The 15,264-nt window shown below is 47.8% G+C and overlaps 1 protein-coding gene across 1 annotated transcript; it reads right to left on the bottom strand.

Moving 5' to 3' along the window:
* Positions 1-1,170: 1,170 nt before the first annotated feature.
* foxq1b (forkhead box Q1b) lies at positions 1,171-2,746 on the bottom strand. Its single transcript, XM_086144704.1, has one exon. It carries the CDS (start codon positions 2,552-2,554, stop codon positions 1,634-1,636), a length of 921 nt encoding a protein of 306 aa, XP_086000830.1. The 5' UTR covers positions 2,555-2,746; the 3' UTR covers positions 1,171-1,633.
* Between the last annotated feature and the right edge of the window lie 12,518 nt (positions 2,747-15,264).

The following is a 15,264-nucleotide window of genomic DNA, read 5'->3' as shown; positions in this document are numbered from 1 at the left end:
AATAATTTCAACTTTTACCGTGTCTTTTTACACGCATGATGCCTCACAGATTAAAACTAGATATGTGTTTACATCTAAAGGCCGGGAGCATTTAATACAATCGTTTTTTTATATGTTTTATTTATTGACATTATGTAACAATTTATGTTAAGGTAGTGGGGTTTGGTGTGTGTGTGTGTGTTTGCGGTTAATGTGTGTATTGTAAATATTATTATTGTTAGGATTTTGGTCCTTGAGAGTGTTAGTGCGTGTGTGTGTGTGTGTGTGTGTGTTGGTTGGGATTTGGGAGTGGGGTCTTTCAGGACCGCGGAGAGCAACTGCTGCCTCCGGGATGGAAGGCATATGTGTGTGTGTGTATGTGTGTTGCGCGCTAATATTAAAGTGACCGTACTTAAAACGTATTCAGTTGGGACTGCTGGAAAAAAAAGCTTTTTGTGTGTGTGTGTGTGTGTGTGTGTGTGTGTGTGTGTGTGTGCGTGCGTTTGTTTACGCACACAGATTATTCGACGTCTTTGTTTATTTGGTTGTTTTGTCGGAATTATAGCGTGAACATAATCCGATTTATGATAACGCCATCGTCATAATCCTGAAGTTTATCGTCAATTGGTTAATAATCCCAACCCAAATATTACTTGACGTCACGTGACGAGTTTATTAAATCTAAAATAATCTTATAACGACTAACTATGTTTAGTGGGCTAATAGCAGCCTCAATTACAGTCATTGTTATTAATAAGGTAATAATAAGGTAATCGCTGTGACAATTACGAAGTAATAATGTATTTAGTTTTATTTTTGCTGCTCACGTTTTATCCAATTTAATCTCCAGGTCTCATTGCCAAGCGTCTGCTCTCAAATGGAGGATAAAAAGTATTTTATTATGTGATTATTGTTGGTGTTTATGATGTATTTCAGCTCTAATAATACGATTTCTGTCCTATGCCTCTGCAGATCGGGAACCTCCTCCTCCTCCTCTTCCTCCAGACGCCTGTACACCTGCTGCTGCAGCTCCACCCTCCTCCTCCTCCTCCTCCTCCTCCTCTTCTTCTTCCTCATCGTCGAATAACTTGATTCAACGTCAACGGTACCGTTGTTTCACTTTTATTTCCCGTTTTTTTTCTCATTATTGTTTGATAATAACAACAACAATAACAACAGCAACAACTGTCATGCATTTCTAGTGCAGCCACGTGATTCCCACTGCAGCTCAGTCACTATATTTTTATTTTTCTCATTTGTATTTACAACAATATTTTATACAGCAGGTCATAAAAAAATGAAAATATAAATAGATGAATAGCTTTTCTTAAAAAAAAAAAAGTCAGAACATGGAGTTCGGTTATCGTCACACAGCAGAAATGACCACGGATTCGCGCGCGCACAAACACACACAGACCCACACACACACACACACACACACACACACACAAACTCAGTGGAATGTCCCGCGATAACCTTCGTAACCACACCGTTTGGATGTACTTTTCTTTTTCTCTGTTTGCGGAAAGACGAACAGCAGCCAAGACGAGACAGATATTGGGGTTACAAAAAAAAAGTGCACGTCACTGGGCCAAACGCACACACACACACTCACTCTCACTCTCACTCTCACACACACACACACGTGGAGTCTCTATGACAGCAGGGAGTCTATATGGAAGCCACGGCTCGGGGTTCTGTGCGCGCCCCCGAATCCGCTCGTTCCCGGCGGCGGGTACACGCTTGGCTCCACGTACCCGAGCGCGTACGGAAGCCCGGCGGGGCCCCACAGGAGCCGGGGGCCTCCGGCGCACCCCGCCACCGTCACCGCCGCCTCCACTTCCTCCCGCCGCCGGAAGGGCCTGCTGAGGATGCTCTCGATGGCGAACGAGCTGGAGAACTTGGCCCCTTCCGAGGCGGCGGACGCGGCGGGGATGCGGGTCGGGGTCCCCCCGCCGGGTCGGGGGGCCTCCTCCGCGGCTTCCCGCTCCTTAGGCGCCCTTTTCGCGATGCGCTTCCGGCGGCGACGGAAGACGCCGTCCGCGAAGGTGTATTCGCTGTGCGGGTTGAGCATCCAGTAGTTGTCCTTCCCCCAGGGGCGCGACGGGTCCCGCAGCACCTTCAGGAAGCAGTCGTTCAGGGACAGGTTGTGGCGCACCGAGTTCCTCCAGCCGGTGTAGCTGCCGCGGAAGAACGGGAACTTCTTCATCAGGTAGTCGTTGATCTCCGCCAGCGTCAGGCGGCCGCCGGCGGACTCTCGGATCGCCATCGCGATCAGGGCGATGTAGGAGTACGGGGGTTTGGGTCTGCGGGTGTACGGCTTCCCCTTGGCGCCTTGCGCGGCTGCCGCAGCCGCCGCCGCGGAGGTGGAGGACTGGGGCTGCGGCTGCTGAGTCGCCGGCGGAGGCGTCGCCGGCGGCGGGCTGTTGGCCGTGCAGTCCCCGTCCGAGCCGAGCTCGTCCCCGGATAGAGGAGACGGGACCCCCGCCTCCGGGTCCGGGTCCGGATCCGGCTCCAGGCGCAACTCCAGAGGCTTTGGCGCGAAGTGGTGCGCGGAGAACACCTCCAGTTTCATGCTTCTTCTCTTGCGCGACTTTCCAAAGAGAGAAAAAAAAAAATTTAAAATAATTTCCTTTTAAATTTTAATTTCCAAACTGCGCCGGAAGGTGCAGGTGGCAGGTGCCTCCTCCTCCCCCTCCCCTCCCCCGCGGCTGTGCTGTGCGCGTCGGTCGGACGCGGGCGGAGTTCACGGGTCCGTCTCCGGAGACGCGCCCCGCCGAGCCGTCATATACCGGCGGTGGGCGGCGGAGGGACGGCCCACGGGCGGGGTCTGCGCCGCCGATCCATTGAAACGATCGAGCGATATCGTGTGTGTGTGCGTGTGTGTGTGTGTGTATGTGTCTACAATCGGACTGTCGGCGTGTCACGCAAGTTGTGGGGAAAAACACACCGCAGGGGAGGCAAGGCTGGAGGTGGATGCATAAGTCGGAATTTGTTAAGTCTGAGTTTAAAACCTGATTTGAATTACCATTTGTCAATGCCTCCTTATTATTATTGTGTAATCTTTTCTTTTTTAAGTACCACCGATATCTTTTTTTTTTCTTCACTGTCAATATGTGACCAATCTAGTACTTTGCGGACAGAAAAAAACAATATAATAATTACAATAACACAACAACGACACTACTACTTCCTCTACTAGTACCACTACAACTAGTAATAATAATAATAACAATAATAATAACAATAGCAATAATAATCATGGTGAAACACAAACAAGGTAGCAAAAAAGAGAAATAAAAATAAAAATAAATAGATGGATCAGTGAGATAGGTGGGTTCAGGTTGGAATGGGGAAGTGGACGTGCACGCGCACGTGCATCCGTGATCGTCCCTGATACCTGACGTCACGATACGCCTTGCAATTAAATGAAGGGAAGAAGAAAAAAAAAAGAGGAGAAAAGATGCCGAGGAGGAGACAGAGGTCGAGTCAAGTTCAGGAAAGCGGTGCACCTGTGCGTGTACGCGCTTCTATTCACACTTACATTCCTCATGCACACAGCTCACACACACACACACTCCTAGCACACAAACACACATTCCTCACACACACAAACTGTGGTTCCATTTAAATTAATTAAAAGTCTCAAGGAATAAAGTTTAAGCTCCGATTTCCAAAGTGCTCAAGAATCTTGAGAAGATGTGAGAAAAGTGCACAGACACGCACACACACACACACACACACACACACACACACATACACACACACACACTCGGAAACCCAGCAGGTGAGTCTCCATGTAGAATTTACCGGTTTGCTTTTTTCCACAAATAATTACACACATATAATAAGCTTGTGTGTGTGTGTGCGTTTGTGTTTGTGTGTGTGTGTGTGTGTGTGTGTGTGTGTGTAAATGCTGAATAACCAGTTGTCAATTCAGTCTCCTTCTCACTGCCACCCTAAGATTTATTTGAAATCACAACTTCGTCATCAAACTGTCATTTTGATTTTGTGCCGCTAACGGGGATCTTCCCAATGAGCCGACGCTGTCGAGTAACGACGGCCGTACCAGGACTGGAAAATAAACAAAACAAAAAGAAATCAAAATTTTGAATACATTAGGAAGTTGTTTGGGGAGCCAATCAGCGACCCTTCAAAGTTAGAAGTTTGAGGCGCAAAGTTCGCGGTATAGCATAATCCGCAAGACTCAACTGGACAGAATCGTTCGGAACTTCGACCGCGCGGACGATTATAAACCCGCCTGTTTTGGTGATAAAACAAAAAGAAACTTGTGTTCATGTGTCGTGCACGGCAGTTTCAGGACCGCGTGTGACAAGTTCAGGACTGCATCATTTTCAGGACCATTAACAGCAGATTCTGGACAGTAAACAGCAGTTTCAGGGCCTTTGGCAGCAGCCGCAGGACTCTGATGACCTAGCTACGCATGTCGATGCTACGATAATTGATTGACAGCAGGACGACATGCAACCGAATTTAGGAGAAAAAATGAAATAACAATGTAGGGCGCCACCTATTGGGGGTCGTGTTAAATTACATTTTCTCAGCCGGGGCTCAAACTGGACGGTTTCGGTGCAACGTAAACTGTTCAAACTCCTCGTAAATCAACCAATTAGTCAAAAAAACCCTCCTGAATCAAGTTGACAATCAAATCTCCGATAACCAGCCAATCCTGTGTGTGTGTGTGTGTGTGTGTGTGTCAAATTAATCTAAATGACTTATAGAGCCGCAATTTAAAAATAAACAATACGAATTTTATTTGGGCTATTTAAACATCTATTTGGACTTGAAAACCAGCAAAGTATTACTGTAATCACATTACATTTATTCATTCCTATGTAATTCTTTAATTACATATTTTAATTAAAGATAAAAAATACACTTTTCCACAACCAAGCCCCTATTTTTTACATATTTGAAAATATATTTTAACAATATTTGTTATGTTTTACAGATTTTTAAATTTTTTTTTCAGCCATACTCTTCTGTTTTTTTTTCTCCTTTTTTTTAAATGGCATGATAATCATTTTTAATTTTGTGTCTCATCCAGTAATAACTGAGAACCCTAGAGCACTTTGGAATAATTAAGTGGAATAATATATTTGCGAGGTGGCCGGGGTAGAAAACACCCAACAAGCAGGAACTGATCCGCGGGGTGCAAGAAATGCGAGAATGTGATTTGGACGCCACGGGATACGAACGGGGTCGGGCCTCACCGCTGCCACGCCGTCTGCGCCGAGGGTTTCGGAGATACTCATCTATGTTTGGCATCCTAAGTGGTTTGTACGTCGACATGTTTAAATATTTTCCCCTAATTATAGACTTGGCCGTACATGACAGGTATGATGAAAGATCCCTTGACACCCACGGCTGTGTGTGTGTGTGTGTGTGTGTGTGTGTGTGTGTGTGTGTGTGCGTGCGTGCGTGTGTGTGTGAGAGTGGCGTGCTCTGGCGGGCTTGAAGTCGGCATGGGGGTTCCGGGGGACCCCCTGGTGGGGAGGGTTGGGGGTCCAGGAGCGGACAGGTGTCCGAATGTTTGCGTGTCTATGGAAGTGGCCTTGTGATTGACAGGTGACCAACCAGATTAAACCCCGCCCTTTTTCCCTGACTTCAACTCTGATTGGCCCAATCTGCGACCCTGTGAGTGGGATCATTGCGAACGAATTACATTTAAAAGTGACGAGATCCGTGCGTTTCCGCCCGCTGGACCGACAGCGAGCCACCGTGATTGACAGATGACACGTCCGGGTTAAGCTCCGCCTCCTGCTGCCAGGCTTCCATCATTCCGTTCACAACGCCGTCCCCTGAATCGCTTTTCTGAACATTTTTTTGTGAAAACAACCATTTGAAGAGGCAACACCTGGTAACCCCGGCAACAAACATATTTAAGTTTATTGATTATTTCCTTTAATGTTTCAGGTGAGAACCTGGATGGCGCTCCTTGTCCTGGATGTGGCGTCCAATCACAGAAGAGGATCACTTCCCTGCTCAGCAGTCGCCAGGTAGGGATGTATTTATTTTCACACAGCGGCGATGAAATTATATTCAAATTTTCAGTTCTTCTGCTAGCACAGGCCACACACACACACACACACACACACACACACACCCACACACACACCCACACACACACACACAGTCAAAAATCGGTGTTAGCCTCCTTAAATGAATACGGTATCGAATGATTCTCATCGCCAGGGATTAAGACTTTGAGATCAAATCTCGAAATTCGAGAAGGTCAGGATGATCTAACCCCCCCCCCCCCCCCCCACGCACACACACACACACACATGCACACTCACACACACACCCTGGGGATGAAAAGAAAGGTTATATAAATGTTGCTAGGACGCAGGCCCTTAATCGGCCCGGGTTAGCAGGGTCATGCAGCTAAAGGGAGACAAACTTATATAACCTGTTAGCGCACGGCGTCTGTTAGCATCGGCGCCCGTGTTTGTTTTTCTTCGCTCACCTGTGGATCTCAGGTGTCTCCTCCGGACGGGAGGGGAGATCTGGCTCCCGAACGCTTGACACGAGAGGAATGCCGGCAATGTAAATCTAAACGGGTGAATCCTCCGCCGCTCCAAAAATAGCCCCACCTTTCGCTTTGTGTGTGTGTGTGTGTTTTTCTTTCTTTTTTTTTTTTGTGTGTGTGTGTTGCGCGCTCACACGCTAACCCCTTGTCTGCAAATCTCTGGTCGACTTCGTACCTGCATCTCCATTTTTTGTTTTCTTTCTTCTCTCTTTGAGTGAAGGGTGTCCGGCCCTCATGTCTTTGTATAAACAAAGCGAGGAGCCTTGTGCGTGCATGTGTGTGTGTGTATGTGTGTGTGTGTGTGAGCGCGAGATGGGCGACGGCAACTAGAGGCGCTGCGTAGCTGACATTCCCAAGATTCCCTGCCGCAGATGAAGCCTGCTGACGGAAGACGTGTTTCTTTGGGGGCACATGGGCCTCGGTCTCGCTGCAAAAAAAAAGTCAGACATTCCACGGTGGATTCCACGGCGGCGGCGGCAGGGATGGCGGCTTGGGGATGAGGAGGAGGGGGGGGGGGCGCAGTACGGGACCGTCCTTTCTGGTTGATAATTTGAAAAGGGTGACGACTGTAATTACACAACAATGCGAGTGTTCTGAGGCGTTCGCCACCACCCCTGCTGCGTGGGAAGATAAGTGGCGGCGAGGTGAGCGTGATGAAAAGCGCACCTGAGCGTTATTTGTGTACAGAGATGACAAAAAAACGAAGGGGTCGTAATTTTTGAAAAAAATGGCTGCATCTAATTCCTGGCTGGGGGTGATTCTAAATGACAGGGAGATTCAAAGTTGATCCTCCTGCCGTCGGCTGGCAGCCTCCGCGCTGCTATTTTGGGTTCCCCGGCGTTCTTACCTAAGGTGCACACACCCATGGAGGCCGAGCCAATGGGGTGAGAGAAGGGAGGGGGGGGGGGGGGGGGGGGGGGGGGGAGCACAGATTGTTGTAAATAAACGAAGCCAACAGGGGTGTAATTAAAGTAATTAAGGTAAGAGGTGAAGTGCAGGTGAAGCAGAGGTGAAAGGCTGCCTGGCACCGGCGGGGCTGACATCAAATGCAGATACGCGGTGATGTCATCGCCCTTCGCCTCACCGCCCTCAAATATGTTTGTTTAATTGACTCGAGATTTTTTTTTTTTTCTAATAAAGAGGGTAGGGCTTTTTTCGGTGCGATCCGTCGTCCAGCGCTGCGGTTGTGCATAATGTGCGCACTTTTCTCTAAAAACTCGAGAGACTTTTAATTTAACGTGTGGAGGAAGCGTGGAGGGGGTTGGCTTGGGTCGCTTGTTCGCGCAATCAGCCCGTGATTAAGCCCAAAGCCCCTGTTGTTGTCTTAAGCGCGGTCTTGACCGGCTCTTTTGACCCGATCGGCCGATCACCTCTTTGATAAAAAAAAAACAAAACAAAACAAAACACGTCCTCGTCATCATGTGACCCCGCACGTCCCGCTGATTGACCCTCCCGCCAGGGTTAAATTCCCGAATTCACGACCCCCTCAAGAGACCGGCGTTCCACTTCACACATATCCTGTGTGACCTGTGCACGTGACGCCGTGCACGGTGTACGCCACACACTCAAACACACCGCTGCTGGAATCTGTGTAAACAAGGAAGCAGGCGGCGTCAAAGGCCGGGGCCTGGACGCCGTCTCCCATGAGCCCATCCAGAGAGGTGGGTTTGAGGTCAAAGGTCAAAAGTCAAACAATGGTAGACCAAGGGGTCAAGGGAGGGTACATGGCGGCCATATTTGCTTTGGGCAAGATTATGCATAAACCAAGGAGTTTGACAGATTGTGTTCTCAAGTGGCGCTAAATATAGCACCAGTCAACCCAGAACCACAACACGGTGTTCGGTGACCCTTGACCCCCCCTCACACACACACCCCATTATGTCAATCAAATAGCTAATTTGCTATCTGTGTCATGGCCCACACCCTTGTCTACTTCCCTCAAGCTGCCGGGTCCTGAAAACCAACTCGTGTTTTTTCCAGGAGAAGCTTAAAGTCTGCATCCTTGCCGCTAGCGCTGACTCGGCGTCACTTAGCTGACGCGGCGGGTTTGGTTTTACAGACGATAGTAAATTGAAAAAATGGGATGAGTGCATTTATGAGATATTCTTAGATGGCGGTTCCCACACATACATGATTCCTTTTTTTCTTTTTCTTGGAAGGAACCCCAATGATCAATCCTCTAGCTCAGCGTTTGGGAACCTATGGCTCGCGAGCCGTATATGGCCTTTTCGTTGACGGTATATGGCTCCCAGACAATTTTTAGTTTAAAAAAAAATCAGTTTTGAACTAATTTAAAATTACATGTGATATTTATTCATAATACTGTGTCATTTTAAAGTAAACAGAAATTAGTTTTGAAGATAAATTTCGATGGCTTCCAGGCACGGGTCATTTTAACCCTCTCAGGCTCAAATTAAGTTGTGGCGTAATTAGCTAAGTAGCATTTAGCTGTCGCAAATCTGCAACATCTGCCTGGAGAGGGTTAGGTGGAGAAATAAATTTTTTTGGAAAAGATGACAAAAAGAAAAAAAGACGATGATTACCGTGCATTCCAGGCTGCGTGGACAGAGGAATTTACATTTGGATGACTTGGTATGACTAATATGCGATGATAAAATGGCATCGATAAAACAGTCAAATATAAAGCGGCACTTTGGACAAATCCATGCAGAATCAGAGGTCGCATTAAAAGTAAGACTAATTTATTATACTTAAAAAATACTGTATGGCTCTCAATGAACTATATTTTGAAATATTTGGGTTTCATGGCGTTCCCAGTCAAAAAGGTTCCTGACCCCTGGTCTGGCTGGTTAGCATGTCTCCGCTCCTAGCATGCGCTCACTCGTCACTTCAGGAAGGTTGAATTCGATTGGGTTTCTCCGTGATCTGCCGCTTGGATTCTCCCCCGGTTCTTCATCGCAAAACAGTCCGCAGGTTCATTGAAGACCAAATCATTCATAGGAATGAACGGTTGGATGTATCCATTCGCGGCCTTGTGATTGACAGCTTGTTAAACCCCGCCCCCGTCACCTCAACGTCATCTGGGATTGGCTCCGGCCCCCGAGGATTGAGGGCCAGGTTCTGTAGCGGGTCGCCATCTTTTGAGCCCGTTTGAAATGTTGGAAATCTAGATCAGTGTTTCCCAACCATCACATCAGTGTGCCGTGAGATCATCAGGTGTGCCGTGGAAAAATGCCCACTTTCACCTGATTGGTCCGAAAATTATTTATCCAACGCAAATAATGTGTCTTCCTATGTCTATGTGGGCAGCGTGACCATTCCATGGCAATGGGTAGTGAATCTGTGCATCTGTGTATCAGAGTGACGCTTCGCGTGATACGTTTTTAAAATAAAAAGCACTTGTATCTGCGTAAACAAACGGGCAGCGTTGTTGAAAACGACCAAGACGAGTGAGAAAGCAGTGAAAGCTGCTATAAAGTTGCTGAACTCATCTCTAAATCCAAACAGCCACACATCATAGCAAAACATTAATACTACCTGCCGGCAAAATCATTGTAGAAGAAAAGCTCGGCTCTGGCGTTGATAAAGAAATAGCCCGAGTTCTCTCAAATAATACCATTTCCAGACATATTAATGACATGTCTTCAGACATTGAAAAAAGTGTTCTGGAAAAGTTGCACATCAGTGGGAAATTTGCATTGCAACTTGACGAATCGACAGATATTAGATATATTAGATTTCACACTAAGTAAATTGAGACTACGGTTTCATTCTAATTTGTTAAAAAAGGTTTTTGACATATTTATGTGGTGGTGTGCCGTGTGATTTTTCTAATGTAAAATATGTTGGGATGTAAAAAGGTTGGGAAACACTGATCTAGACGATATCGCCATGGTAACAGTAAGCATCAAAGAGAAGGGGAGTTTGCTGAGAAATCCTTTTTTTTTTAATTAAACCTTGAGACCCGTAGCGTAGCAGGCTAACTCGAAATATGGCCGCCACTATCTCCACGGGTCTGCTTTTGTTTTTTTCTTTTTTTTTGTTTTTTTTTTTTTTTTCAGAAAGGTTTTGTTTCACCTCCTCCGGGCAATTTCCTGTCAGACGGTGGTCTCGGGTTTTCACAAGTCCCCGGAGCTCCGCCCACATATCCCGAGAACATCCCGTAATCCCGCCCGCAAAAGTTACTGTAAGTGCGTGCCTCGTCGGCGATGCGGGCCGGGATACACGGGGGCTGGATACCCCGCTCTCTCCGACGCTATCGGCCGTTTCATCTCTTCACACGCCACCCCCACCCTCCTTTGCATGCCACGCTGCGAGGCGTGCAGCGACTTTGGGTGGGATGGAGGGGATAAGGAAGCGAAAAAAAAAAATAAAAAAAAAGAAGAAGAAGGGAGCCGCGATTGATCTCGGCCGCAGACACCTCGCGTTATGGTGGCCGTCGATACGGCCGACCTCCATCCAGCAGCAGCGCCGCCGGCTGTTTTCGCCGTGCAAGCGTAAACACGGGGCCAAATCAGTACCTGCGCCGCGCTGTTTACCTGGCAGCCGTTCAGCCCCTTTCTGTCTAAACTTGAAATAGGATCCAAACACTCTACTCACGCATAGAGGTTTGCACGAGATGCCGCCGCGAAACCGCCCCTCCCGGCCCACCGCCGTGCTATTTTTTGCTCCCTCTGAACCTTTAACGCCCATATTATTTCTTTTTTTTTTTTTTAATTGAGAGGTGGAAAATATCGCTCCGGGGACAGGGGGCGGTGGGAAAGGAACCGCGAACTTGAAATCGTTGCCGTGGGATCACGCCATCGACACCCACCAAACCCCCGGAAAAACACTTGACTGATTGAACCCCCCCCCCCCCCCCCCCCCGTCCGAGCGCCCCAACTCCACCCACACTTTTAAAAACTCCTATCTCAGCCGTCGATCTCTGCCTTATGAATTCTCACAACATCGCGCTTGTCGTTACAGGCGATAGAACACGACCAGCAATGTAGCAGCCGCGCTATAAATTATTCCACCTAATAGTCGACAGTGTGGAGATCTTGATGCGATGTAAACATGGCCGCCCTTTATCTCAGTGGTGTCTTGGCTGATCAGGCGTCCGCTTTCGTCCTGCGTACCTTTGGTGGACGACCGGGTATTCCTGCGCCGAGATGTACGACATTTTGAGCTTAAAAACAACAGGTTTTGCAGCTGGGTTTTCGCCGAAAGATTTTCTCGGTCGCAGACTAAAAACCCCAAATTTAACTGAGCTGGAGGCGCTTTCCCGTCATCTCAATCTTTAAGTGATAATCTGAGCAGGCTGACGACAGTATCAATATGTTTGATATCATCACAAGTCTTTACGGTGACGCAGCACAACCAATAGATGAGCGCTAATAAAAACGGAAAAATGGTGGAAAAAAATTGCGGAAAAAATCTAATTATAAAATCTCAGACTAGGCTGAGACTTAAAAATCTAAAAATATGTCTTTAGATATGAGCAGGTGTGAGATGATCCGTGAGTGTTTTCAAAGTCCTCTAATTTATGGGTCGCATTAACCAGGTGTAAAAGTGTATTTGCTTTGGCAGTCGGTTGTTTACGGTGAAATCTCTCTGACCGAAAACGGTTTTATGCGTCAAAGGTGGACGTTATGATCCCCTTTTTCCACCCCCTGATGGTTAGTTGGTTACTTCAGTCTGTTTTATATCCAGGACAAAGGGACTTTTCACGCATCAATGCAAGAGCAATTAGCAACCCGGCCCTCCGGGTCGGAGATTCTGTTTGTAGAAACTGCTATTAGGTATTGATCCGGCCGATAATTCACAAATTAATACCATTAGGGGTCGGAAGTTTGGTGGCGAGGTGGCGGGGGGAGGCTAATCTCCTCCGGCGGCCAGCGGGGTTGTAATATACGGCACCTCCGCCTCGCCATTGATCCGCCGGAGCAAACAGCAGCTGGCGAGATGCGCCGCCGCCCATCTGGACGGGAGATACGGCAGAAAGCCGCCCGGTCGTGTCTTCGCTTCCAGGAACTCGTCGGTTTCCCCGTAGATTCAGACAGCGGTTGAAGCAGGGACCGTGGACCTCGGCTCCGAGAGCTGTTGTTGCTCCTACTCCGAGGCAGAGCCCTTTTACGGTTTCACAAAAAGTCACATTACGTAAGTGCTTGGTGATTGGTGGAACTCACAAGCTATTACCAGATACTTCTCCATTTTTAAAAAACTCCAGTGGTTACTGGTCAGCTGTTTTCTTGCAACAAAGTGGAAGGGACCAGCAAGAAATGGATCCACGAAAGGTCCTCGGTCCTGGGGTTTTCCTGGGGTCACAGCAGAACGTCAACATTTTGGCTAAAATAGTATATAAATACAGTTAGCTAACGATGGGGTTCTTTACACCGAAGTGGTGCGGGGAGACAATGAACACATTTTTTTTAATTTAATTTAATTTAATTTTATTTATTTATTCAAAAAAATATTTTATCTTATTTTATTTTGTAGAGTGTGATGCTGAAAGTGCATGTTGCAGCTCCTGGAACCAGCTTCCAAGTTCTTGTAATTGTGTTCTTGGAACTTTTTTGTCCAAAAGCTGCTTGTGTAAGCCCTGTGATTGACAGGTTACCCATCCAGGTTTAAACCCCGCCCCTTTTACCCCATTGGCAGCTGGGATTGGCTATTGTCAAATCTGACGATATTAGATCTTTTTGCTTTCCCGAAGTTTGGATTTATTCCGGACGATCTTTTTGTATTTGGGGTCTGAATTTGGAAATTCCATTATGATTTGTTTCATCGAGTCCCGAAACCTTGACAAGTCGTCTCTTGACCTCCAGACCATAATATGTCAGAATGACCATGGCTAAGTCATGGATTGCAGTGAGCCTGAAGTTTGTACTCGAGGGTCCTTTGCTCGTTCTGGCCAGCTTCATCTCCATGTTTTACAGCTAACCTGCTAGCTCGTGCTAGCTAAACGATTCAACTTCCTGTTGTCCTGTTGCCATGGAGCGTCAGATGACGCATCTCATCACGGACGACAACAACATACTGATCATCCGGGTACTTTTAGGGTGCAATGTAATGCACTGAATGCTATCATTGCTATGCTAAACGTATTAGTTCAGCTGCAAGAAGAGCAAGACGACCGTTCGCCATCGGCATAAACACGACATTGGCTCTGACATCATCCGCCAAGTCATCATCATTGTCCAATCAGGCGCGGATTTTCGTAGAGTATTTATTTTATTTTCCTTCATTTTAGCAAGCGTTTGGTTTCAAAAGCTGGAGGAGCACCGCCGTGACCCTGTCGACTCGGCGATTCAACGGACGCGCTCAGGATGTCAGTTAACCCCTAGACATTGCCGTAAAAAGAAAAAAAAAAAACAAAAACTCCGGTTATGATACGGAATCACCGTAGCGACAGAATCCTAATCCAACCCGCGGGAATAAACAGGCTGCGACTATTTATACAGCCGCACACCCGAACCCGGCACCCGTCCAAAGGAAAGGTCTTGAACCCGGCCCTTTGCGTGCCGATCCGACCCAGACATCTGATTAATTATACGTTGGCCGTTAAAGGCAGGGAAAGAAAGGAAAGAAAAAAAAAAAGCAGATGAAAAGTCAGCGAGTCTGCCGGCTCGACCTGCCCAAACAACGTTGTGCGTGTTAGCTTGTAAAACTCCTCCCCCCGCCTCCCGTCGCCTCCCCGGGACCTTCCTCCCACACGCCTCCCGTTCGTGCAGACGAGGTAAAACATCTCCTCCTCTGTGTCGGAGCCCCGCAGGTGGGCCCCGCATGCCCAGGTAGATAATATCACTGTTACTATAGACCGTGTTTGGGTTAGCCGGCTGGCAAGGAAAACACTTTTCCACGGCGGGGGAGCGAAACAAAGTGCTGCCGCGGTGCACGATAACAGGCAGCGGGGGGCCGTCCTCCCCCCCCGACCTCCTCGGGGGCTGAAATCTTCGGAAAAAAAACACCCCCCGGCACCGAGACGAGCGCGCGATACCGGCACTCCGACTTGGAAAAGAAAAAAAAATTTTTTTTTACGCGAGGTTTCCCTCCCCTGTGAGATTTTTGGGGAGATTTCGCTCACAGGCCGGCGTAATCCACCGAAAAGAGCGACGTTAATCCAAAACAGCGGAATGAGCCCTTAATGGCTGGGCGGTTTTTGTCGTACGGCACCCAGATTGAAGGGATTGAGCTGATTGGACGAGTCGCTCTGGTTCTAATCTGCATACTGCACTTTTATAAATCGTCTTTCTTTAAACAAAAGAGGCATGAATAGCCCCCAATGCGCTCTGGGCCAGGGGCCGGGATGGCTTCTATAAACAGATCACCCAGGTGGTCCGTGTGTGTGTGTGTGTGTGTGTGTGTGTGTGTGTGTGTGTGTGTGTGTGTGTTTGTGTGTGTGTGTGTTACAGGCGCCGACGCACAGGCCTGCATCTCCTCGAGTCGGGGGGTCTCTCCGCCTGAAACTACGACTTTGCGTAATTTTTCTCGTTTTTCTTAAATGTGCAGCTGTGAGACTCGTGTGTGTGTGTGTGTGTGTGTGTGTGTGTGTGTGTGTGTGTGTGTGTGAGATTTTATGTGTGTGTGACAGCATGTGAAAAACAAGGAGCCCAACGAGAACTCCACGGAACTTGAAGTTTACATACACACACGCACGCAGAGAAAAGAATTAAACTATCATGCAACCGACCTGATTTTATTGTTTACTTCAGTAGCGCGCTATGCTAATAATTTTTCCCCCGTCACATTGCTTTGTCAGAAGATTACATCAGGCGGGTGGCACCGTCGCC

Source organism: Fistularia commersonii, chromosome 1, assembly GCF_037954325.1.
Source record: "Fistularia commersonii isolate RoL2024-O1a breed Wild chromosome 1, RoL_Fcom_v1.0, whole genome shotgun sequence".
NCBI lineage: Eukaryota > Metazoa > Chordata > Actinopteri > Syngnathiformes > Fistulariidae > Fistularia > Fistularia commersonii.
The sequence above is the reverse complement of the archived record's forward strand: the minus strand, read 5'-3'. Positions and strand labels throughout refer to the sequence as shown.